General features: G+C 45.5%; 6 protein-coding genes across 6 annotated transcripts; 4 read left to right on the top strand and 2 right to left on the bottom strand.

Annotated features, from left to right (window-relative positions):
• Positions 1-820: 820 nt before the first annotated feature.
• K460DRAFT_393202 (uncharacterized protein) lies at positions 821-3109 on the top strand (the record flags this gene model as incomplete). The annotated part of the gene is made up of 3 exons (XM_040935927.1): positions 821-1298; positions 1356-2642; positions 2694-3109. 3 exons carry the CDS (start codon positions 821-823, stop codon positions 3074-3076), a joined length of 2148 nt encoding a protein of 715 aa, XP_040790570.1. The 3' UTR covers positions 3077-3109.
• A 160-nt stretch (positions 3110-3269) lies between these two features.
• On the bottom strand, positions 3270-4621 carry K460DRAFT_307805 (mitochondrial import inner membrane translocase, subunit Tim17/22). The gene is made up of 3 exons (XM_040930083.1): positions 4449-4621; positions 4259-4354; positions 3270-4200 (listed from the first exon to the last, which is right to left on the bottom strand). Exons 1-3 carry the CDS (start codon positions 4536-4538, stop codon positions 3622-3624), a joined length of 765 nt encoding a protein of 254 aa, XP_040790569.1. The 5' UTR covers positions 4539-4621; the 3' UTR covers positions 3270-3621.
• A 302-nt stretch (positions 4622-4923) lies between these two features.
• On the bottom strand, positions 4924-7294 carry K460DRAFT_364013 (uncharacterized protein). Its single transcript, XM_040932931.1, has one exon. It carries the CDS (start codon positions 7062-7064, stop codon positions 5199-5201), a length of 1866 nt encoding a protein of 621 aa, XP_040790568.1. The 5' UTR covers positions 7065-7294; the 3' UTR covers positions 4924-5198.
• A 556-nt stretch (positions 7295-7850) lies between these two features.
• Positions 7851-11082, top strand: K460DRAFT_384240 (Pkinase-domain-containing protein). Its single transcript, XM_040935489.1, has 5 exons — positions 7851-8376; positions 8427-8494; positions 8543-8710; positions 8769-9376; positions 9428-11082. Exons 1-5 carry the CDS (start codon positions 8340-8342, stop codon positions 10641-10643), a joined length of 2097 nt encoding a protein of 698 aa, XP_040790567.1. The 5' UTR covers positions 7851-8339; the 3' UTR covers positions 10644-11082.
• Positions 11083-17287: 6205 nt separating this feature from the next.
• K460DRAFT_307796 (phosphoglycerate mutase-like protein) lies at positions 17288-19414 on the top strand. The gene is made up of 3 exons (XM_040930082.1): positions 17288-17555; positions 17613-18951; positions 19060-19414. The coding sequence occupies exons 1-3, from the start codon at positions 17414-17416 to the stop codon at positions 19250-19252; spliced, it is 1674 nt and encodes a 557-aa protein (XP_040790566.1). The 5' UTR covers positions 17288-17413; the 3' UTR covers positions 19253-19414.
• Positions 19415-19627: 213 nt separating this feature from the next.
• Positions 19628-23649, top strand: K460DRAFT_333593 (Vps54-domain-containing protein). The gene is made up of 3 exons (XM_040930886.1): positions 19628-20036; positions 20099-23003; positions 23057-23649. The coding sequence occupies exons 1-3, from the start codon at positions 19796-19798 to the stop codon at positions 23223-23225; spliced, it is 3315 nt and encodes a 1104-aa protein (XP_040790565.1). The 5' UTR covers positions 19628-19795; the 3' UTR covers positions 23226-23649.
• The last annotated feature ends 630 nt before the right edge of the window (positions 23650-24279 follow it).

Raw genomic sequence — 24279 nt, 5'->3', positions numbered from 1 at the left:
GGCTTGTCGCTCTACGGAGGCCAAAATTAGATTTTCAGATGTTGTTGACTATGGAAACTGCCTTGGGTTGTCTTTCAATGGGGCGTAAACAGCCTTAGTTGCTTACGCCCTGTTCAAGTGACGGCGATTCTTCGAAATAGCTCCTTGACTTTTGCATCTCGATTATGTGATGTGATCCTTCCTTGCTAAAAAAACCAGTAAACGGCGATTGAAGACAAGGGCGACGGTGGGCCGTACAATGCCACCACCCCTAAGCTACTTCACGGCGTCCAAAGTTTCCTTGTCTAAGTTCGTGTTGGTATAATTTGGGCTTATCCCATAGCATTAGCCTTTCCGAAAGTTATTGAACTTAAATATTACAGCCGAATTTCGAGGCCGAGGTGGACTTATTAACAGTCGAAACACTAGAAAGGTTGATTTTTGACCCTGGCACGCAGGGGAGTTCCAACGGTACCTCGGCGCTTACGCTACGACATGCGTGCCTAATTCGGAGATAGACAAGGGTGGATGTTGCATTAGACCAATCGCAGCGGACGATGATGGCCTGTAACATCCTCCGCACTCTACCTTATATCTTATGTAATCCCCATCGCGACATAAGCTATCCCCTTGTTTCTTCCTCTAGCGTGGCGCGTGCGATATACACTTTGATCCTACTCAGCCCACTCTATACTTACGCGGGGCGTAATAGTATGCATGGGTAGCAGCGAACATCAAGTTCCTCCGGCGGCCATCACGCACACTTATATAATTTCAATCGTTTCCATCATGTTTTCAGCACCATCTCGCCTTCAATTTTCATTAGCATTCACTCTTCATTATGCATACAAAGGATCTTCCCCTTATTCTTGGCCTTTTAGCTCAACTTATATCTGCGCAAGAAGTGACTCCTGCACCACGCCCCGGGTCCTACTCCCTACTCCGCCGTGATGGCACGCCTACTGCATCCTGTCCAGAGCAGTTTGGAAACACTCCGATGAACTGTAACGATCCAGCTTGTGGTGGCAAGTCTGATACGGCTCAAGTTTGCAAGAACAACAGCGGTAACGGTAAGCCATGCCAGTGCCAAATCGGTACTGCAGGCGCACCAGCCCCTACCAATACCAAAGTCACAGCAACAAACTCTGCTGGATCCACAATCGTTGGTGTCTACGAACTAGTTACTATCGACAAATATAAGTCTCTTAGACAGCAACAGACTATCACTTTTACGCAGACTACAACCGGAACTGACGGAAAACAAACTGTTGCAGCGGCTGCAGCAGTTGTGGCGGCTGGCGGTGTTGCCTGGATTCTCGGTACTTCCTCTTCCCCTACTCTCGCATCGGCGGGGTCGTTATGCTGATTCTTTACAGGAACTGGTGCAGACGCTGCAGGCGCCGCACTTCTCCAAGCCCCAAAACCACCAGAGGCCAACAAGGACGACCCAAAGTGTCCCGCCCAGAAGCACAAATGCAAGGATTGCGGTGCCGTCCCGGGAGTTAACATTTGTGTCACACCCGACGGAGGGTGTGGTTGCGAACCTGAAGAGCAGTGCCCAACAGGAGAAGCAATGCCCAAATGTAGCGACAAGGACTGTACGGGCCAGAACAGCAAATGTACGTCCGGAAAGCATAATGGCTGCGCCTGCAAGAGCTGCCCAACAGGGGATCAACAACCTCAATGTGACGACAAACAAAAATGCAATGGTAAGGACGGGAAGTGTACCCTTGGCGACAACGACGGATGCCAATGTAAAGAGAATTCGTGCCCAGAAAAGCGGTACACACCATTCTGCGACTTCTGTGGCGACAAGGGCAGCGACGGCAAATGCAAAGGCATCGCCGATAAGAACAATCTCTGGAAAGGCTGTGAATGCTGGGACGAGCCACCAAATCCGGTCAAGTGGCCACAACAGGATCAGTCCATCCTGAACTTTGACCCGGATAGTCTACCAAAGATTTCTCCCAGCTCTTATTCGTACGGTGGTGACGATCCACTCAAGTGTCAGAATTTGCCATATGACGCCAAACGGGACGACCTTAAGAAGGGCATCGCTGAGTGGTGCAAAAGCGTGGACGGCAAAGAGGTCACCAAGTCAGGCGATACAGAGTTTGTCTACAAGCGCTTCGACTACGACTACTACAGCTACTGGCTGGCGGCGGGATACGATGGAGCATCAGGCGGGAACTGCGGCGACAAGGCGAAAGTGACTGAAATCAATTGTGTCAGCACCATGCTGGAGGAACTCGATGACTGCAACATCGGACAGGATAGATTCAAGGGCGCCGAGCTCACAGACGGATGTGTTCGATACCAGGTCACCTTCAGTCGATCCAAGAACGACCACGACCCACCATTCAAGCAGTTACCCCAGGAGTCACCCGACTGTGCCAAAGGCAATGACGATGTCAGCGAAGTTGCGTTTAACTTCTGGAAAGGCGTTTCCAAGAAGTTCTGCAACGAGGTAGGAGATGGCAAGAGTGGGAAGAAGGCAGACCTAAAAAACACCGACCTGCAAACGCGGTCACTCTTTGGGCGCACTCCTCCACCTTCGGACAAATCGTACCCAGACTGGAAGTTCCATTTTGAGTGGGAGCCAAAGGGTTCGGGCTTCTGTGCCAAAACCTGCGAACAGGCCATGGGCACATTCACCGACGCTTGTAAGAACTCTCTGATCCAGATAGCGAAGAAATGCTAACCATATATACTAGGTGGCCATTATGGTAATAAACAGAACAGCATGGTTAAGAAAGGCTCGATTGAAGTCGGATGCGGCAAGTACAGCTACAGCCTCGAAGGACCCCCGAAAGCACCAGCACCGGCACCATCATCGCAACCAGCAACACCCGTCTACGCAGACTGCAGGATATGGTATTCCGTCTTTTTCTGGCGCTTTGGGGTTACTTTCTTCACCGATGAAAATAAGATGCGCGATGAAATCAAGGGCTGCGGAGCTGTGACTGATTGGAAAATCGAGGAACAAGTGGGCGACCGTAAATACATAACATTTAACCTTCCGTTAGCTTTGAAGGATGGCTGCGTTGAGCGAGCTCTCAAGACTGCAAGTGGGAAAGACGCTACGTGTCTGCGTTGAGCGAGCTATAGAGCAGAAAGTCTTTTTTCGCAGGGAATATCGAGATAGGGCCGTGTAGCTATTAGGCTTCAAGGGAGAGTTGCTCCATAGGCACTGTTTTTCTTTTATCTGTTTATGGCGTTTAGCAATCTAGACCGAGTACGACCCTTGGGTCCTTCTTTGAAATCAGATATTGAAATTGAGCTACTGGCATGTCTGCACATTGTGGAACTGACCTGTTCTTTGTTCTCTTTCTTCCTTTGAAAGTCGCCGCCGGGTGTATTGTAGTAACTAGCTATTCTAAAATGCCAGTCGGTCTCTAGCGTTGAAACAACAGTCCATTCGGATGCAACAAGCACAAAGTTTTAAGCTTACTCGTTATAAACTTTTAATATTCCTAGACATCTTTCCCAATCATTGAGTATACCAGAACGCCGCCCGATGCATATTGCGAATCTCATGCTGTCACAAGTCGTTCGTGGTATACAGTAGTCGTACAATAAACACATCCACTCGCTTCAATTCCAACCTCTTTCTTGTGAGGCCCCCTCTCCGACTACCCCTCTTTACGCAATAGGTCTACTCTTCTCATCCTCAGGCATACGCATATACGCATCAATCGCAGCACTGAAAACCGCGAAGCCCGCACAACCCACTGCCACTGCTTGCGGGCCCGCCTGCCTTGCCAATATACCCCCTGTGATACACCCGCCCGCTACGCCATTGTACAAGTCGTTCTTCGCCCGTAACCCTTCGATGGCGCATTCAGTGCCGCTGAAGATAGCGCCGACTTTGGCGAAGTTGCGGCCGGAACTAAGCGAGCTGCGGTACATGTCGCGGAGGCCGTGCTTGAGTTGTTGTTTGAAGGGGAGGTCGGTGAGGGGAACCGCGGCATAGGGGTTTATCGCCGCGGAGGCGGAGGCGCCTGCTGATGTTGTGGATGCCGCGGTGGCGGTGGCGGTTGAGGACATGGAGGATGAGGTAACGGTGCTTGCGGCGATTGTGGGTATAGGTACTGCAGGAACTGGCTTAACGGCAGCAGCTACGGCTCCAGTGGTGGGTTTTGCTGTGGACGGTTTTGCTGTGGAGGCTGGAGTTGGGGTTGTCACAGGCAGCGGCTGTGACATTGGGGTATCGTAACGCATCTAGGAAACATCGTTAGCCTCCCACCATCTGTGTATATAAGAGAAGAAATAGACGTACCGAAGCCATGAACAATCCGAACATGGCACCCAGGCCTCCACCCATGACGCCCGCCATGACCGTCTTGCCAATACAAGACTCCATGCTCGTTTGCATCTATACAGCCTGTTAGCTAAAACTCCCCTCTTGACTCCCCATCTCAAGGATGTCCATCGCACCATCTGCGCCCGCATAGTCGGAGTCGACATACCATTTTCACCATCTGCTGTTCCTGCTCCGACATGCCTGCGTTGGGATTCATAGCGCCGGGCAGCATACCCGGGTTTCCTGGAAACGCCATGATAGGAACGGTACGAGGGGAAACGGAGGAAACGGAGAAGTGTGTAGAGTAGGCGAGGATGGGAGGGCGCGGGTGGTGGTTGCGATGTGGGAACTTTTGCGGAGTTCGCGCGGAGGACGGCAGATGCCGGGGTGGCTCTTGGCGTTGAATTCGAGACCTATTTTAGCTGGGCTGGGTTCCAAGGTTGAAGATGGATGGAAGGCATGACCTGTGGAACGAGGAAAATACTCAACAGGCACCTACACCAGAGGACGGTCTAGTAAGCTATCTTGATTTATAGTCTCACTGCAAATACGGAGAAGTTCGTGATGACATTCGATCTTACAGATAGACTCGAGCCAACGGCTAGCCATGGTGTCAGTCCAAGAAATAACACATCATGTGTGGTCTAACGAGGCTTTGAGGAGACATATCTATTGATTCTCAATACGTTTCTAACAACAATAGACATCATCCCAATGCTAGGTCTAAAAGCCCAGTGTACATGATTATGCGCCTGCTCCCAACACCATGCTCTGCTTGATATCACCATGACTGTACAACAAACCGCCAAACAAAGCTCATCCCCCTCTAAGATAGAATTAGACATTGCCGTATAAATGGCGTATCGTCATCAACGTATATATAATATGCTACGTGTAAAATCGTTCCTCATTAAGATTACGCAGGGGGCGAGCTCGAGCGACCAAGGTAGTCTCCATGAGCATGGCCCGAGATCCTCGACTCGGGCGGGGGCGTAAGTTGCTTCTCCCACTCTTTCATCAAGTGCGATGCTGTGCGCTTGAGATTGTTGGGCGAGAGCTTGACCAGGTCAGGCCATGGTATCGAGTTGCGCTTCAGATCGCGCGACGTGGCCTCGTCGGGGTGGCCCGCAGAGCTGGTGGTTGTGAGCGATGATGCCTTTGAGTCATGACGCTTGGAGTGGTACCTGGTACTCGTCCTTGAGCTGCCTGGACCTGAGGCGGGCGACGTTGGCTCCGACTCGTCTGAGCTATTGTGCGAGTCTGTCGTTTTTGCGACATAGGCATCAGCGTCATTTGGGGTATCCCAGTTATCCCAGTCTTCGTCTTCGTCCGTTGGTGTGCGAAGCTGCTTTTGCGGGGTTTGGACGTTCTTGATAGTGTGAGTCTTCTTGTTTATGGCAGTGGACTTAGGTTCACTCAAACCATTCTCCTTCCAAAAGTCATCGGCAATGGAACCTGTCCTCTGGGTCGACTTCTTGGAGCTAGCTGACCGATTCAGGGGTGGCCGACCGCCGGACGCTTTTCGGTCAGGTTTTGTGGAGGTAGCCCTAGCATTCACGGAGGTAGGAACACCATCAGCCCCATTGACGGCTTCGTCGCCGACGGTGGCTTGTCTTATGTCTTCAATAAATGTGAACAGCCCGTTCTTGAAGTCGGCCGCCATCTGCGTCCCAGCCCGGATGATGTTTTCTCGTTGCATGTTTGGAATACCTCCCAGGTCGTACTGGTCGCTGTCCACGGCATCAAGTACTCGTTTCGTGATGTCGGAGGACGTGGATGACCGTGGGGGGAGTGTGGGTTGCTTATCAGTCGAGTCTTCGTTTTCGAGATCTAGTGGCTGAGGGAAAGATGGCGCGTAGGGCTTGTCTGGCGATAGCAGAGAGAGGGTACGAAGGTGACGCGAGCCGCTGAAGACCTTCCTCTGAGACGTCTTTGTGTTGCTAAGCAAAGCTTTCCTGCGCTCCATCTCGCGCTGCATCCATAGATTGGACCCATCCTCGTCGGTTCGGTCTGCTGGGATGTTGGCTAGCGAAGTGTTGACAGGATGGAGTTGAGCGACCCTGCGCACGTCATTTCGGCGCTTGTTGGCTTCGTGAAGAGCGTAATGCTTCTTCAGCGTCTTGAGGTCTGCCTCGGCTTTGTTGAGTTCCTCTCTGAGCTCCAAAACATAACGTTCTTGAGCGGCAAGGACACCTAATATACTAGTCTCGGAGGGCGAGGAGGTGGCGTCCGGGGAAAGAAGGGGAGATGGAGCGCCAACCCAAGATTGTGGGCGGGACCGAGATTCGCTGCTCAAGGGCGAATTGCTGCCAGCAGCTGGTTGGATAGGAAATTGTAATGAGAGTCGTTTGCCCTGGCCGACAACGTCAACGTGCGAGGCCGTCTTGGAGCGCGAATGGGTTGGCATGGTAGGAGACGGGTGAGAAAGAGTGGTCGAGGTCGAGGTCGAGGCGTCCGAGTCGGATGGTTTTGAGGAGCTCGCCCCTTTGCCGTTCAGGGACTGTGTCTGTGCGCGGTCCATGGAATCAGCGCCTCCAAAGTAAGAGATTGAATTCGAGGTCATGTCATGTCCCTTTGTGAGGGTGCAGACAAAGGAAGAGAGACGGAGGCGTCGACGCAAGCGGTGAAGGATAAGCGAGGCAGTGGCTGGGGAGCTGCCGTAGATTTCCAAATAAAGGGTCAGCAGAGCCGCCGGGAGGCCAATTAAGCGCAGGAGAACAGAGCCTCTAACCCACGAAAACCACGTCCTGACTAGGGTGGGGCTGGCCGTGCAGGAAACCATGCCAGGCTCTTTGGAGGGGGCATTTCTCGAGGCCAGAGGGAGAGAGAGAGGACAAGATTGCGAAGAGTCGACTGCCAAAGCCGTAGTCTTTGTGTTACCGTTCCCGTTGCTCACGCGGGTGTTGTCCGCTCGAGCCCCCTAAACAAACCAATACAGGCACCGGCGCCCAGTCCCGCTGGCCATGGGAGGGAAGGGCCTGTTTGGTTAGCGTCGCTGGAGAGGGTGAGGAGAACGGATGGATCCATGGATGAGGGCGAATTGGTTGGAGTCGAGAGAGTTTATTCCCATTGTTGTTTATGTCACTTTGCAGCTGGAAGTGTTGGAGACCGAGATTAATGGGCATTGCCTGCGAAATGCCTCATGTATACTACACTGGTCAAATGTGCGTGAACGAGCTACTCGAAGCCGCAAGAGGGGCATTCATCTCCGAGATGGTCCACCCAATTCGGCATTTCATGTGTCGACGAACATGTGTGAATGATTGGGCGGCTCGGATGCCAGCGCAGCCCGTATCCGTCTTCCAACGAGGATCTCTCTAGTACTGCATCACACATCATCCGGTAACAGGCAGCGTTTCTTTTCTACAAGTTAGTCTCTTCTTGTTTTCTGGAACCTAACTTATTACAAGGCAACCAACTGGTGTTCGTGATGGATGCACGTCATTGGCCTAGGCGTCGGTCCCCGCGTAAAGCGTCTGGAACACTGTTTACGCGTCCTCGATACAGCAAGGCGCGCCTCTGCACAACACACCAATTGGCACAGCGACACCCGTGATCCTCTTCTCATCATCATTATTATTAGCCGAATTGCGGAGTTGATGCAGGGTAGTCTGCAAGAGCCGATAGGAACTACTGCTGCAGGTACGGTACGGGTGGCCTTCGAAACGGTCCTCATGTGGGAACGGCAGGTGCAACCCTCCAAGTGAGCCTCTTCATTCACTCTCTAGAAAATTTCATCCACCTTCACTTTCATCCCCCATTTGCCTCCTCCAAGTACGCCACAACGAGCTGGTCGGGCGAGTCCAGCGAGCGGCGCGTGCTCTTTGTTGGTGGTCGAGCTCGTTGCTACGGTGATCCACGCCAAATGGACCCTGCACAATCTCCACGACCCACCACCGCCGTCGCATCTGGGGGCACATCACCACTTGCACCCTATTCCTATCCACCCAGAACCACACCAGAGCGCCCGTCGTCCCTCTTCACCCTGGATTCAACAGCCATCTGGCTTCTCTGAGCAACCGCATCCCAGCTCAGCAATCCCCCACCCACGCCCACAATGGCAGACAATTACCAGGTCATGGAAGAGCTCGGCAGTACGTCTTGACCTTTGAATCCTTAGCCGCCCTAGCTAACCAATTCATAGGCGGTAGCTTTGGCAAGGTATTCAAGGCCATCGATCGCAGCACGGGCGAGACGGTTGCCATCAAGCATGTACGAGTCTTGCACCCAAGTTATAGCCCAACATACTCACCCGTCTAGATCGACCTCGAAGACAGCAGCGAAGAGCTCGTGGATATACAAGCCGAAATCGCCCTTTTGAGCACTTGCCACAGCCCATACATTACCGAATACAAGACCAGCTTTGTCAAGGGCGTCAAGCTATGGATCGTCATGGAGTATCTTGGAGGAGGCTCGGCCGCAGACTTGGTACGCTTGAGCAACAGAAAGCAAATACGTCATCGTACACTTATACTGACGGTCACAGCTGGCACCCGGTCCCCTCAACGAACCCCACATCGCCATCATGTGTCGAGAGCTTCTGCTCGGACTCGAGTACCTGCATTCGACGGGCAAGATCCATCGAGATATCAAGGCCGCAAACGTCCTCCTCACCGACCAAGGCAGAGTCAAGCTCGCTGATTTTGGCGTCGCCGCACAATTGACCAACATCAAATCACAGCGCATGACGTTCGTGGGCACGCCGTTCTGGATGGCACCCGAGGTGATACAAGAAGCTGGCTATGACTTCCGCGCCGATGTTTGGTCTCTAGGGATAACTGCCATGGAATTGGCAGAGGGTGCACCGCCATATGCTGGAGCCCACCCCATGAAGGTCCTCTTTACCATTCCCAAGAACCCAGCGCCTCGGCTAGAGGGCGACCAGTGGAGTAAGGACTTCAAGGACTTCATTTCTCAGTGTCTTATCAAAGACCCGGATCGACGTGCAACAGCAAAGGAGTTGCTAAAGCATAGATTCATTCAACGTGCAGGCAAGGTGGAAGCACTACGCGAGTTGATCGAACGCAAGCAAATGTTCGACGCCCAGAGGGAGCAGCAGGCGTCCTCACATGTCAAGTACTACGAGGAGACCATGTACGTACTTCCACATACCACTCCTGCCATTCTTGCTAACCCTCATTTTAGGGTCAATTTCTCACCAAGGGCCGAAGAAGACGAATGGGTCTTCGACACAGTCAAGCCTGGCACTGTTGCTCCAGCACGTCAAACAGCGAGGCGACGCAAGCAGGCACGCATACCCTCTTCGGGTACGGATTCAGTGTCGGCCGCTATGCAACATATGGACCTTCACGCAGCTCCTCTTGGCAACGTCACAGACTCTCCGATGCCAGAGCGCCGTCGAGTATCATCGCGGAGGGTGTCCCAGGCTACCGCCTTCCGAGTTTCTTCGGGAACTGCTCGTCGTGTTAGCAACAAGCAACCCCTGGGTGTGGATCTCACCTTCGGTAACTCTCCCTCAACTGTACGCCATTTCAAGCGAGTATCATCTAGAGAGCGTCGTGAGGGGCTTCGTGCAAACCCTCCCAGCAACCAAGGCAACCCGAGCAATCAGTCTTTCCAACCCAACCCCGAGGCCCGAACATTTCGCCTATCACCGCCCACCTCGAACCACCCTCTCGACGTGAACAACGAGAATGAGCCACCAGCTCTTGAGTACCCGCCAATGCCCATCACCAAGGAAGCACTCTACGGCCGTCGCGCCTACAGCAAGGTCCTCGATTCCGTATTCCAGGAAGCGTATGCTGATTCTGGATCGCCTCATCAGCGAGAAGCCATCGGTCGAGTTCACCAATCATGGGCCAGCCTCAACGAAGCCGACCCTCAGGGCGAATTTCTACTGTTAAAGGCCATGGTCGACCGACTGAAAAATGACTCGAAGCTAGCCTCCGCCCTTGGGATCGAGGTCACTCCTACACAATCGCCACACAAATCACCCCGGAAGCACAACACCAACACCAGCGAAACGAGTTTGGGCGGCACTACTGTCCATGGAACAAGCACAACACGCATCCGATCCAGCACCGCGTCAACAAGTAGTTCGTCCGTTAGCAAAGATTCGGAGGAATACGATCGTACTCCGACGTCGACACCTTCGGGCTCTCCCATGAAGGGTGCAAAGCTTGTGCTGGCTCAGAATAACCCGCATCTCAAGTCGCACCGGCGCCGTCAGAGTGCGTTTGGTTTCGGCGAAAAGACCTATAGTGCTGATGGTCAGGGCATGCTGAACGAGAAGAAGCTGCCGGGTCATGTGGAGAAGGGTATGGAACAGCAGGGTCTCCTTGCTGATATTCTTTACGGGCAGTGGATGCAGGGCCTGCGAAGCCGTTGGCCTGTCACATAGCCTTGGGTGGCTGCTGCTCAGCATCCTTGCTTCCATATCTGCTAATGGATACGTAAGATGATGAGAGTGTTTTGCATAGCTTGCGTATTGCATTCTTGCATTTACTTGCTCTGACTACCGTGCCACTGTGCCGGTAGCTTTTATCAGGTCTTTCTTTGCAGCATCGATGAATCACGATTACGGCTGACGAGCTCATGGCTATGAATGAGTGTTCGTTGATTTCTGCAGTCACCTCACGACAAAGAAGCTTAATCTTGTGCTCATTTGCATACACAACGGCGTTTCTGGGGATTTTGTATCGTCTTCAAAAGGAAGCGATTGTACTCGGATACTATGTGTAGATAGACTTGAGCTGTGTAATACAATTATGACTACTGTGTACGTCAATTTGGACGATAATTGACATTAAATGGGAGTGTACCTAATTGAAACGTCCGCCTTTTTCCTATCGTGATATCTTCCAAGACATTTTGCACCTAGTCAGCGTTTACGACTGGCCCTGCATCATCTGATTCCTCCAGTTGTTACACGCCACCTAGCATGTGCCGCGTGTGGTATCCTACTACAGGAGGAATCAGCAGAGCCTAATCATTTCTGTTCAAGACGCTGCCTCATCTCGGTGCTGGGAATCTTTAGAGAGAGAGAAAATGCCATCCAATCACTCAAGACTATTTGTAAAAGGTACATACTCTGCATACACAGTGTTTAAGAGAAATTACGTCTAGAATCTATGCTATTATACCAAACTCCCCAACTGAAGCAGAGGTGATTCGCACAGTCTTCATCAAGCAATGGACAGAAAGGAGTCGCCTGATAGATTCGGTGTTCTGGTACGCTCCTCCCCTTAGAGATGACAACAGGCAGGGTAGACGCCATGACGACGGCTTCTGCTTTGAATAACAGGAAGGCTCACAACAGCGTCATCGCCACGAGCTTTGGTCCCTCGCTGGGTATTTGAAGCTCTCTTCCCCTCCTCTTCTCCGACTTTCTTTCTCTACACATACAGGTAAGTGATTCCCCTTCCCTTTCGCTGACAGCTTGTGTAGGACCGAGCGAGTACCCAGGTGGAGTCTTCAAGATTAACGACCTTGTTCTGCTGGTCGAGGGCCCCCTTCGGGCAAGGTTCCCATGACGCTTTTGTTCCCAAAGACTCCTAGATCAAGATAGCCGGTGGTATGCAGGCTTCTCGTTCCCATGAGATTTCTGTAGGCCACGCAGAATTCTGAACTGCGTAAAAGGCCGCCCTTTTTTTTTCGTGAGCAACACATGGTTCTACTGGTCAACAGTCTTCTGTACATGACATAGCTACTTGACAATATATATCGAATTCATCATCTTTGTTCTCTCCCTGCATGCCATCTTCTCTTTCTAGTACCATTCCGAGAATCTTTCTATATTTAAATAATAATTGTGACCCAAACAGATATATAGCCTTAAGGCGGAATGTTATATGTAGGTCAGTGAGGTTGTAGGCTCAGTTTTTGCTTGTGCACTTCATCACTGCCAAACGCTCTGCATGCACATGGAAAACAGGAGCTACAATATGCATCAGACACGAAGTCATCATCGCAAGAAAGTAGACAGGAGCTGCTTCCGATAATTATTGCGTAAAACTGTCATCTTTCCAAGGAAAGAGACATAGCTGTAGCCGGTAAACGCAGGATTCTGACCTAAGGAGAAAAGTTTGCTCGGAGCGAGGAACGGTGCTTAAATAGCAGAGCCGCGCCAAGCTCAAGGAACACAGATGTTCCGTGCCCGCTCCCGCTTCGCGAGGATGTCGATTTATCGTCTGAGCAAGACCACAGTACTGTGGGCGAGTTGTAGCCGTGCAAGAATGAGCCAATGGAGGAGTCGCAGTTGAGCTTGACGCTACACTCCAACCAACGATTCTCAAGGTTCTCAAAGTATGCTCAACGTACGCGTTCAATTTCTTCCGCCCAGGGTAGTCTAGTTAAGCAGCAGCTCTCAACTATGGTTTCTTAACTAGCCTATCTTAACGAGGATAACGGTCATATTATGCTCGCACGCGCTATAGCCACCGCTCAAATCGATAGCCAGCCTCGGTTACTGAGGTGGATCAGCCGATAAACTGTTTCAGCTAATAAACCACTTTAATAAAAGTTACTTATTTGTAAAAATAAAGCTATAAAGCTACTAATAAAAGTTATTATTATAAAAAATTTTAAAGTATTAGTAAATAAATGCTTGCAATTAATTTATATTATTTAAATTTTTATAAAAAGTTAATTTAGTAGCTGCGCATAGTAGTTTTAAATAAAAGCAGTAGTAGCTATAATATATTTAAACTACTACTTTTAGCATTTATAATATAATAACGCTTTACTATATTTAAATTTGTAAAATATAAAATTATTTACTTATATTTATTTACTTTATTATAAAGTTTTTATAAAATTATAGTTTTTTTTTTTTATTGCTTTTGTACGCGCGTAGTAGTTTATTTTTAAATTATTATTATATATTTTTTTATAGCGCGCTTTTTAGCAAGCAACTATACTACTTTTACTTTTTTTATAATTTTTTTTTTATATAATATTGCTACTATTTTTAGCTTTTTTATTTTTTTTTTTAAAATTATTTAATTTTATTTTTATATTAAAGGAAGGCTAAAACCGCTCAAGCAGCTATTTAATAATAAAACAACAGTACTATATATAATAAAATCTATATATCTATACTAGTTTACTATATTAAACTATACTTTATCGATAGCTACAGCGAGGGCAAAGAGGCCTTCTAAAGTTAATTACAAAAAATTAAGCTACAAAAATTTGGATTTTTACCTAAGTAGGTAACCAAATTTGGCAAAAAAAAGAAAAATACAGCTTTTATTATTAGAAACTGCAGGATTTGAACTTAGTTTACTGCATATAATTTAAATATAATTAAGATATAACTTAGGTATAACTTAAGTATAACTTAGGTATAACTTAAGTTTATTCTAATATAATTCAGATTTAATTAAATAATTATTAAACTTAGCTATATAGTTAACTAAATTATTAAGGTTTTTAAAGCCGTAGAAGCTTTTCCTTAATAGGCTACAATATTCGAATTTAACTACAATTGTATAGCTGTAACAGCAGCTCAGGCCTCTATTTTTAAGCTATACTTTAAAAAAAATATACTATAGTATATTGCAAGCTATCTATTTATAGCTTGTAATAAATTAATTTAATAATAAGTACGCAATATACTTAGTTTATAATAGTTCTATAAGTCTAATATAATAATATTATAGAATATTAAATAGTTATTTTAAAAAGATATTATTTTTTTAGCAAAAAAGGGGATAATACTATAAAGTATATTTAAAAGATTCTTATAATAAAAATTTCTAATAAAAAGCAAAAAAGCAAAAAGTAAAAAAAAAAAATAAAGTATAAAGCGCAAAAGCAGAAAATTATAAAATTATATAATAAAAGTTTTATAATTATAATTTAGTAGTAGTAATTTAGTAGTAGCAATTGCTTAGCGCATAATATATAAAATATTATAGTTAAAATATTATTTTTTACTTTATAAAATTTTGCAATACTTTTTTAATAGTAATAATTATTTAATATAATAGTATTTAACGCAAAAGTAATTAAAAATAAAACTTATTTTTATACTATAGCTTACTAAAAGTTAGTTTATTCTTATATACTTATTAGTTATATATTTCTAACTATTGCGTAGATACTATATATTTATTTTTAATTATTAATAAAGTAGACTTTAACTATCTAAATACTATAATTATAAAATACAGGAAAAAGGCCTGCATTAATAACTATTATTAGTTATTAAGCCTAAAAGCTTAGAAAGTGTTAAAGTTTTTCTAATTCTATATTAAAAATTTATATATTTAAAGTAAGTAATTATTGCAGCTATATAATAGTAATATATTTGCTTACTGCTAAATTATATAAAGTAGCTAAAATTGCTAAATAAGTTTTTTTTTATTAACTAGCAGTGCATACTAGAAAAGCTAGCTAAAAAGCTAGCTAAAAAAAAAAAAATAAATAATAAAAACTTATTTATTAATAGTTTTTTATAGTAAAAAAAGCTAAAAAAGTACTTGCGTATTAGTAAGTAAATAGTTATTAATTATAATACGCAATATAATAGTGCAGCAAGTAGCGCTTAATACTATAAGCCTAGTATTGTACAGTATATTAGTACTATTATTTATATAAGTAATAAAGCTTATTATAAAATAATTATAAAAAAAATAATAATAAATTATAAGCTATTAATTGCTTATCGCAGAAAGTTTAAAGTATAAAGCATTTAGTATTACAAAATTTAGTAGTACAGCAAAAAAGTTTAATACTATATTTTTTGCTACTAAATATAATTTATTTTATATTAATTTAAATTTTAGTATTTTACTTTATAACTTTATAAAGTTATAGTAATCGCAGTAATTATAGTATTATAGTATTATAATATTATAGTATTTGCAGTATTAGTATTTATAGTATTTATAATTGCAGTAGTTTATATATTATTATAGCAGCCTAAGTTAGCTAAGGAGCTGCTAAAGCTTAGTTAGTTATTAATAATAAAATTAATATATAATAGTTTAATAGGGTCCCTATTTAGAGAACTTATTTTTATATTATTTTACTGTATTGCGCGCGTAAACTTCCTAAATAATTTTTAAATTTTAAAATATTATAGCGCTATAAAGCTTTTTATACTATTAAAAATTTAAAAGTTTGCTTTTATTTTTATACTTTTTTTTAGTAATTAAAAGCGCGTTGCAAAGACTTTTATTTTTATAATAAAAAAAGTTTATTTTGCACTTAAAAAGAATATAGTATAAAGCTTAATTATTTAGCTTTAACTTTTGCTTTATTTTTTATAATAATTTTAAATAAATTGCAGAGCTAGTTTTAAGTATTTTTATTACTATTTTTTTTATTTATTAATTTTTAATCTTCTTATTATAGTTATATTTTAAATTATTATAATATAATATTAATATTAAGTAGCTTAATGCTTATAGCTTTAAACACCTTTTGTATATTTATAAAAGTAAATATAATATTATAAATAGTTTAAAATAATAAAAAAAAAAAATTTTTATTTATAAAAATAAAGCTTTAGCTATAATAAAAGTAGTATATAAGCTTAGTTAAATAAATAATTAAAAAAAGCAAAAAAAATATTATATTTAAAAGTTATAAGCTATAAATTAAATAAAAAAAAAATACTATTAAAAAAATCTTATTAGCGTTGCAAAAGTTTATAAAATTAGTAGTAAAATAGCTACTATAGCTATTAAAAATAAAAATTTTATAATTTGCTTATACTTTGCTTTTTATATGCTAATTAAAAATTTATTTAAACTAGGCTAAACTAATATTATTATTAAACTATTTAAAAAAACTTATTATAAAAAAAATTTAGTATTTTTTTACTTTTATATTGCGTAATTAACTGTTATAAAATTTTTTTTTTTTTTTTTAAAAATTATATTTAAATTTACTGCGCTTTTATCCGCATAAATATATACTAAAATTATTATTTATTTTTAATTACTATTTTATAAGGCTGCTATAATTTATTTTTACTTTTAAAATTACTTTAAAAAAACTTATTTAAAGCGTAAAATAATGCTAATAAAAAAAAATTTTTTATTTATATTATAAATGTAGCGCGCGTTAACTTTATATTTTTAAATTTTTAAATAAAAAAAATTAAAGTATAATTTATAGCTATGCTTAGTATTAGCTAAGTACTATTTATAATTAATTTTAGTAGTATATTTAAAAGTAAAAGCATTGTAATATTTTTTTTAAAAATTATATAATTTATATATTAGAAATTTCCTATTTTAATACTTTAAAAGCAAAATTTTTTATTATAGTTTTTATAAGTGCAAGCTTATATTTAAATAAACTTTATATATATTATATAAGTTTTAATTTTTATTATAAATTAAAATATATTTATTATTAAGCTTTTTCTGTATTTAATTGTATTTTCTTTTAGTATTAGCGCGCTAAAGTAATTTAGTTAATACTAAATATTTTTATAGCTATATAGTATAAAAATTATTTTTTAAAATTTTATAAATTAATTGCTATAATTATATTTAAAATTAAATTATTAGTAGTAGATATATCGCGGTTTAAAAATAATATATTAAATCTATTTTAATATTAGAGTAGTTTATTGGCTGAAATAGTTTATCAGCTAATCTACCTTAGTACCCAATCTCTGCTCCCGCATCCGACCAAACACCGATTTGGAAGTTTCCCCACTCTCCCAAGATACAACCAGAAATCGCATCAGACTTATCAGTAGTCATCGAGAGCAGAAAATCAATATTTGGTACTTAGGAGAACGATAATCAAGTTTAGAACTATAGTCAGCGACTGTTTTAACCTATTGAGGAATTAATGTAATTATAAATATCTCCGCACTTAAACTACTTTTATAGAACTAGCGATAGCTTAAATTACCGGTAGGGCGTAGGCGCTTTGGAAATCCTCTTATGAATCCAACCAACCATGGGTTGTGCTAAGAGCCGGCATGCCGAATCTTGGCATAAACCCATGGTCAGTTGGATTGCATCCTGCATGTATGTCGTCACTTTATCCCACTTGATTTCATACCGGAAAATATCATGGAAACTGTACATTACGGTGGGAACTGTGACGGGCATAAGATGAACGGTTGCATCCACATTGCTGGGTAAAAGCTTGTCGAAGCTTGGCTATCTTGTTCGATATTAACAGCTCGCAGACGTCGAGATGAAGATGCAGGTTACTCCGACTACGCGCACAGCTGCCTTTTTGGCACTGTTTGCTCATGCTGCTGCTGCTGCACCGACGACAATCAAGGCTTCGGATTTTGCGGGCTCTGCGACTGCTGATGTGTACCCTCCCTCGGGCAGTAAGTCGAGATCTTTACTCTTGCTCTAATCTCGCCGCTGATTGCTTGTACGAACAGCCCCAGTCAACTCTGAACTCTTCCCGCCTGAGTCTAAAGTCGGCTTCCCTGGTCCTACGCCAACTGGAGTGGAGCCTTTTGCTATCCAGACAGCAAAGGCATATCCGTACAATGACGGCAATGCCAATCAATTCCCCTTGGTCATCCCACAACCGCATGGTAGCGATTCCGCATCACCAAGGTTCGACAGTAGCAAGTACTGGGGTAATCTGGCACCGTGGTATTCGCTACGCTCGTCAGACTACGGCTTGCCTGACGCTAGCCCGCTAGTACCAGAATCCTGCGACATCACGCAAGTACACCTGCTGTACCGCCATGGTGCCAGGTATCCGACCAGCGGTGCGGCTCCGGGCACATTTGCACAGAAGATTGTGAATGCTACCAAGACTGGTCTGGCTGTCTCGGGGGAGCTCGCTTTCCTGAGTGACTGGACGTATAAGCTCGGTGCTGAACTTCTCACGCCCTTTGGACGCAGTCAGAATTTCCTCCTGGGTGTCGAATACAGGCAGCTATATGGCCATATTTTGAACAACTTCACGGCCGCCAGGACCCTTCCTGTGTTTCGAACTCAGTCGCAGGACCGCATGGTCAAGACTGCTGAGAACTTCGCCGCTGGATTCTTTGGGGTAGGCGAATATCAGGATCAGGTCAGCATTGAGATCCTTGTCGAGACACCTGGCCTGAACAATTCGGGTGCGCCATATGAGATTTGCAAAAACTCAAATGTTGCCAGTAAGGGAAGCATCGGAAGCACAGTAGCCAATCGGTTTGCCGCCAATGTCTTCAACTCGACGATTGCCCGCCTACAATCACAGGCAAGCGGAATCAATTTTACATCAGTGGACATCATAGCCATGCTCCAGCTCTGCTCGTACGAGACGCACGCCCTGGGCTACTCGTCCTTCTGCAGTCTCTTCAGCGAGGAGGACTTTCTAAACTACGAATACTACTTCGACCTATCCTTCTACTACAACAACGGCCCTGGATCACCCGTCGCAGCCGCCCAAGGCAAGAGCTACCTGGACGAGTTCATCGCGCGCTTTACTGGGGAATATCCCGCTGCAAACTCAGCTCTCAACCAGACGTTTGATAACTCGACGACTTTCTTTCCGCTAAATCAGTCCATCTATGCGGATGCGACGCATGAGGTTGTTGTTCTTGATACGCTCGTTGCGTTTAATTTGACCGCTTTGTTTAAAGGCCCACCACTTGGCCTTACGGGGAATCGCAGGCAGAATAGCTTCGTAGCGAGTAAACTTGTGCCGTTTGCAACGCATTTTACTGCGCAGGTGCTTTCTTGTCCGGCGTTGCAGCCTACGAAGCAGATACGCTTTATTATGTACGTATACCGAGGATCCTCTTATATCCCAATATCTCCCCCCCTTCCATACCTTTTCTTGTGTTCATGAAATCTGTTCTTGAGTATAGCTAACATCCTACCACGTAGCAACGATGCCGTCATCCCTATCGATGAATCGTATCCTGGTTGCCCCGTTGACCCGAATGGCCTCTGCTCTTTCGATCATGTTGTTTCTGTTCTGCAGAAGAGAAGTGCTGAAATTGATTTTGACTATGATTGCTTTGCTAATTACACTGCTTCGGCTGGTGTTGATTATAATGGTAGGGCGCCGAGATTGTAGGGCGGTGGCATTTCGAGGTGGCGGTAATGGCCAAAAGTTGATAAGAGCTTGCTAGGCATTCATTTTCTATTCTCTCTGAACATCAAACGTTTCCTGTGCCTATGCTTGGTTGTGAGGTCATACAACTTATTGCCAAAAAGACAAAGAACGTAGATGCAGCTTCGATGAGATTGTCACATCGACCAGAGTTCTGAAGATTCCTAAAGATTTTTAAAGATTTCTGAACCTTAGTGTGTAATTAGTATGTTTGTACTTGGTCTCACGCTTTGATGTCTGATGCAGGTTGGGACGGTTTCGGTTGCCGCGTGATCCCTGTCAGCCAAGAGGCTCATGCGCCGTCATGGCGAGCGTGGAACTTTGGACGCAGATGGCGCTGAAGCTCACGCTTTATACCCAATTTCTTGATATCCACGCCTAATTTCATGTCTCAGACTGGTCCAAAACTTTGAAGCTACCCGACTCCCACCACAGCATGAGATAATTCGCGCCCCTTGTTCACCCCATGCCTCGGCCACTTGTTTACCCCCGACCTGCGCCGCCATCATGTCCTCCCCCAGGTCCCCTCGGCGGTCCGAAGACAGCTTCGAGTTTCTGTCGCCAACCCCTTCACAGAGTTCCTTTCCCTTCCCATCACAGAATGACTGGACAAACCGGCCGAGTTCCACGGGCGGGCGCTATAAGCCACGTCGCGGGTCCACGGCAAGCTCAATACACTCGGTCGGCGGAGTGCTGGATTCGGGGTTCAAGAGCAACATGGGCGCGGTGAGAGAGCAGAACCATAATGGTGGGCACATAGTCTCCTCTTTTCGGGGTATATAGAGAGAAGGAAAGCTAATTCAGTGCAAGCTATCTCGACATTGCTACAACCCCCGATTGTGAGGACCGGCATGGTTCCGCACACCACAGCTTCCGCATTGTCCGGGCATCGACCGCCCTCTACCAAAGATATCCCTCCCGTAACGCTTGCAAACATACCCCACATCGAACCGTCCGCCTTTAATCCCTATCTCTCGCAAGTCGGAACCCTCTACGAAGCATTTCAGCGCGCAAAGGCGGAAGCAGAAGGAGAGGCTGCGCAACTAGCCAGAAAAGGGTCGAAGAAGGATGGCATCACAGAGAACTTGGAGCGCAGCTTGTATACAGCTTCACCATTGAGCACCCCGAACCTGTCAGGAGGCGCATCCTCTCCGATTGCAGCGCCGAAACCCAAGCGACGTACAAGCGGATCGAAGCGCGCCTTGCCCGCTGTCACGCCACTATCCACCATACCGAATGTCTACTTTGAGGAGAACTTCCACCTCGAGAATCCGCGAACCTTTGACATTGTGAGTGAAAGATCCGAGGTGGTGCGACCTGTTCGATCCAAGAGCAGTGATGATCTGAATGCTGCAAACGGTTCGCTAGATGCGCCACAGCCAACGGGCAGGAAATCACTGGCGACAAATGCGATATTACAGGAGAAGTTATCATGGTACTTAGACACGGTCGAGGTGCACTTGATATCGGCAATCTCAACGGCTTCGACGTCCTTCTTTGCAGCTTTGGGATCTCTGCGCGAACTCCAGTCGGAAGCTTCGGAATCGGTTGCAAGGATAAAGGGGCTCAGAGATGATTTGCGACGACTGGACGAACAAATGGCGATTGGAGGCTTGAAAGTCGTGGAGATGAAACGGCGGCGAGAGAACCTCAGGAAGCTGACAGACGCAGTGGATCAATTACAAGCAGTCATCGTTGGATTATCTCATTGTGACGAAGTCGTCAATAAGGGGGACCTAGAGATTGCCATGACCCGCTTGGAAGTCATCGAACGACTGATCACCGGCGCATTAGACACCACAGACTCAAACAGCGTTTCGTGGTTACACACTCGGTTACCACCACAATTGATCGATCTAAGAAGTTTGAGGGCACTGGAGGGCGTTTTTGAGAACATTCAAGAGTTGAAATTCCGCGTTGGGAGAGGATTTGAAGCGCGCTTCGTTGATACGCTGCTCACAGACTTGCGGGAGCACGTTAAACGCGTACCGAACCACGACACTCTGGAAAGATGGGTAGCCGCATCACAAAAAGCGCGAGGAAATCACCCAAAGACGCAGTCAAGCATGCCTGCATATTTGAATACTAGCAACCAGCTTCGTTCGGATCTACGAGTTAGCTTGTACGGTTTGAGTGGAGCACAGTTTACAAATCAAGCCAGCGCCACCTTTAGAGAAGCGATAGTGAAGGAAATGAAGGTTTTAATCCGGAGATATCTCCCCAGCTCGACCGACGATGATACAGAATCTATGGCATCTGTCTCTACGAGAGGCAGTCGAGGCTACAGCCAGCAAGACAAGAATTCGATACTAGCCCGAAACCTCCGAGCAATGGATCCCGCAGATGCCGAAGAGTTCTTTGTTAGCATCTTCACGGACATAGGCGAAGCATTGCGCCGGCTCGGTACGCAGGTCAAGGTTCTCCTGGATGTCACTAGTGGAGTCTCCACACCCCCAGCGTCTGCAGGCGGACTACGATCTCCTCCGAGGAGTCCATACATGCACAACATGGACAGCTACCTCGGTAACAGCACCCCTGCACCTGCGTCGAACGACCTGCAAATGGAGCTGATGCAAGCTTTGGATATGTCGAGCCTGCTCGGTCAGGCAGTGGACGCGGCGCAGACTCAGATCACAAAACTTTTGAAGGTTCGTTCTGAAGCTACAGCGAATCTGCCCCTCGAACGATTTCTACGGTACTTTAGCCTGTGTAGACTATTTGCCGACGAATGTGAGGCAGTCTCAGGCCGTTCTGGTGCAGCACTGAAGGGTGTTGTGAACATTCACATAAGCGATTTCGTGTCCAAGTTCGGCGACTTTGAAAAGCAAGAGCTAGCGAAAGCAATGGACTCAGACCGTTGGGAGCCCAAGGACTTCGATGTAGAGGATAACGAGATTCTAGCACGAATACTAAAGGGTATGGAGAGCGACCCACCAAACTGGGGCCAGACAGGCGATGTCCTTCGCGAGATCAAGGAACCGACTAGCAATGGTACAGCGCCAACGAACGGCACTTCCGAAGACAAGCCCAAAGAGAAAAACAGGAACACCGCCCCTGCCATTGTCGACGAAGAAAAGTACACCATCTCACACTCTTCAACCGTAGTCCTCCGCGGCATCGAGCGCTTTGAAATCCTCCTCTCTACCATACCAAGCATGACGTCTGAAGTTTCCTCCTCCCTATGCGAATACATCAAGCTCTTCAACTCGCGCCTGTGTCAGCTTATCCTAGGAGCAGGCGCTATGCAAACTGCCGGTTTGAAAAACATCAATACAAAACACTTGGCCATTGCCTCCCAGGCCCTCTCATTCATCATCGCCATACTCCCTTATATCCGCGAATGTGCACGCCGCCGTATTGCCACCGCCACCAACAAGTCTGCCATCGGCGAATTCGACAACGTCAAGCGTCTCCTGCACGATCAACAGACTTCGATCCACGAGAAACTCACTGATATCCTATCTGGGAGGGCAACAGTACACATGCGCAGCCTCAAGAAGGTGGAGTGGGATACTGATGCCGAGGTAAACAAGGATGTTAGTACTAGTATGGAGAGCTTGACCAAGGATACGGTGACGATGCACAAGGTCATCAACAAGTATCTAAGCGAGATACAGGTTAGAATGATCATGGCTCCGGTGTTTGAGAGTTATAGGGAGCAGGTCGGGAAGGTTATTAGGGAAGCGGCGGTCAAGACGCCGGGTGGTAAAGCGAGGTATGCTGACTTGACTGCTGTTAAATAGAGCACAGGTGCTAATATGGGATCAGGCTGTTGCGAGAAGCGAAACTCTTCGAAGCGAAATTGGGCCCTATCGATGGCGCTGGGAATGTTGGTACTTACCTTATTCAGCTTGTTGAGGGGAAGCAGGTCGCGCAGACTGAAAAGAAAGAAGCTCTTGAGGCTGAGACAGAGAAACCCAGTCAAGATACGTCCTGAGGTATTCAAACACTCAAGAGTGGCCGCCCCGCATCAGAGAGGGGCGCTGACAGTCCCACACTCGCCTACCAAGCGGCCTCGCATGCTATCAATCCAGTAAGATCGACAGCTGCATGCTCATACTTATTTACTATCCGACGCTCCAGCGACAGGCATTAGACCCCAATACTCTTGGACGAATCATCGAAAACTCATGGCAAGCACGCACAGTAAGATCTGAATGCGAAGCAAGAGCCCATCAGAGGGCAATTTACGTAAATCTACCTCTTTCATTCCTATGTAAATGTCCTGTACCACTATCAAGCAAAAAACAAGCACGGCGTTTTGGGCGCAACATAGACAGAAGTACGGCAAGGAACGCCGGATAGCGGGAGATGGATCAGGGACAGACCGCCCATGTGGTTTTTTGGGCTTATCTATTAGCTTATCAATTAGCTATTTAACGTAGTGAATTATACTTGCACATTCACATTCCTGGTATTGCTGTGATTTGATTATAGGGGAATGCAGGTACATGCAGACCACCTCTGCCCATCATCTCAATCAAAGTTTTTCTCTCGGCGGACAAGGACATATCATTTTTGCTTAATAACAATGCCATATTTCCCTCGTTCTCTACCATCTCCACACTTCTTGCCCTGTTCTTCTCATCACTGGTTCCCAATACAGGCAGTGTTGTTAGCGTCGCCGTGCACCTGCGCCTCACTATTGCTTTCCTTTCGTATTAAGATATTTCTTTTCTTCTCTACTTCAGCACTACCAACCTTTTCAGAATCGCGCTCTCCCCGCTCTTCGTTCAGGGTAGCGCATCTCGTTGCTCGTTGCTTCTGATCATGTTCGTTTTCTTTCTCCTTTTCTCGCTCTTCGTAGTCGTGGATGCGCGATTGTAGACTGAGCTGTGTGTTCATGATGACTGTGAATGTTTTAGGGGGTTGTTGGTTTGCGATACTGATATGGCATGGAGATTTGTAGGAGTTGTAGAAAAGGGACAAAGAGTGAGGAGATGCGTGGCGGTATGCGCACATAGTCATCACTGTATGAGCCAGGGTGTTGA

The sequence above is a fragment of the Cucurbitaria berberidis genome (assembly GCF_010015615.1).
Source record: "Cucurbitaria berberidis CBS 394.84 unplaced genomic scaffold K460scaffold_2, whole genome shotgun sequence".
NCBI lineage: Eukaryota > Fungi > Ascomycota > Dothideomycetes > Pleosporales > Cucurbitariaceae > Cucurbitaria > Cucurbitaria berberidis.
This window is presented reverse-complemented; position numbering and strand designations above follow the sequence as displayed.

What these genes read in the sequence shown, in the direction of transcription:
- K460DRAFT_307796 (XM_040930082.1), top strand. Translation starts at nt 17,414, where the DNA reads ATGAAGATGCAGGTTACTCCGACTACGCGCACAGCTGCCTTTTTGGCA. An exon ending in TGTGTACCCTCCCTCGGGCA is followed by an intron (nt 17,556 to 17,612) that starts GTAAGTCGAGAT and finishes TTGTACGAACAG; the next exon opens with CCCCAGTCAACTCTGAACTC. An exon ending in AAGCAGATACGCTTTATTAT is followed by an intron (nt 18,952 to 19,059) that starts GTACGTATACCG and finishes CCTACCACGTAG; the next exon opens with CAACGATGCCGTCATCCCTA.
- K460DRAFT_384240 (XM_040935489.1), top strand. Translation starts at nt 8,340, where the DNA reads ATGGCAGACAATTACCAGGTCATGGAAGAGCTCGGCA. An exon ending in AGACGGTTGCCATCAAGCAT is followed by an intron (nt 8,495 to 8,542) that starts GTACGAGTCTTG and finishes TCACCCGTCTAG; the next exon opens with ATCGACCTCGAAGACAGCAG. An exon ending in AAGTACTACGAGGAGACCAT is followed by an intron (nt 9,377 to 9,427) that starts GTACGTACTTCC and finishes CCCTCATTTTAG; the next exon opens with GGTCAATTTCTCACCAAGGG.
- K460DRAFT_333593 (XM_040930886.1), top strand. Translation starts at nt 19,796, where the DNA reads ATGTCCTCCCCCAGGTCCCCTCGGCGGTCCGAAGACAGCTTCGAGTTT. An exon ending in GAGAGAGCAGAACCATAATG is followed by an intron (nt 20,037 to 20,098) that starts GTGGGCACATAG and finishes ATTCAGTGCAAG; the next exon opens with CTATCTCGACATTGCTACAA. An exon ending in ACGCCGGGTGGTAAAGCGAG is followed by an intron (nt 23,004 to 23,056) that starts GTATGCTGACTT and finishes ATATGGGATCAG; the next exon opens with GCTGTTGCGAGAAGCGAAAC.
- K460DRAFT_307805 (XM_040930083.1), bottom strand. Translation starts at nt 4,538, where the DNA reads ATGGCGTTTCCAGGAAACCCGGGTATGCTGCCCGGCGCTATGAATCCC. An exon ending in AACAGCAGATGGTGAAAATG is followed by an intron (nt 4,355 to 4,448) that starts GTATGTCGACTC and finishes CAGGCTGTATAG; the next exon opens with ATGCAAACGAGCATGGAGTC. An exon ending in TCGGATTGTTCATGGCTTCG is followed by an intron (nt 4,201 to 4,258) that starts GTACGTCTATTT and finishes GATGTTTCCTAG; the next exon opens with ATGCGTTACGATACCCCAAT.
- K460DRAFT_364013 (XM_040932931.1), bottom strand. Translation starts at nt 7,064, where the DNA reads ATGGTTTCCTGCACGGCCAGCCCCACCCTAGTCAGGACGTGGTTTTCG.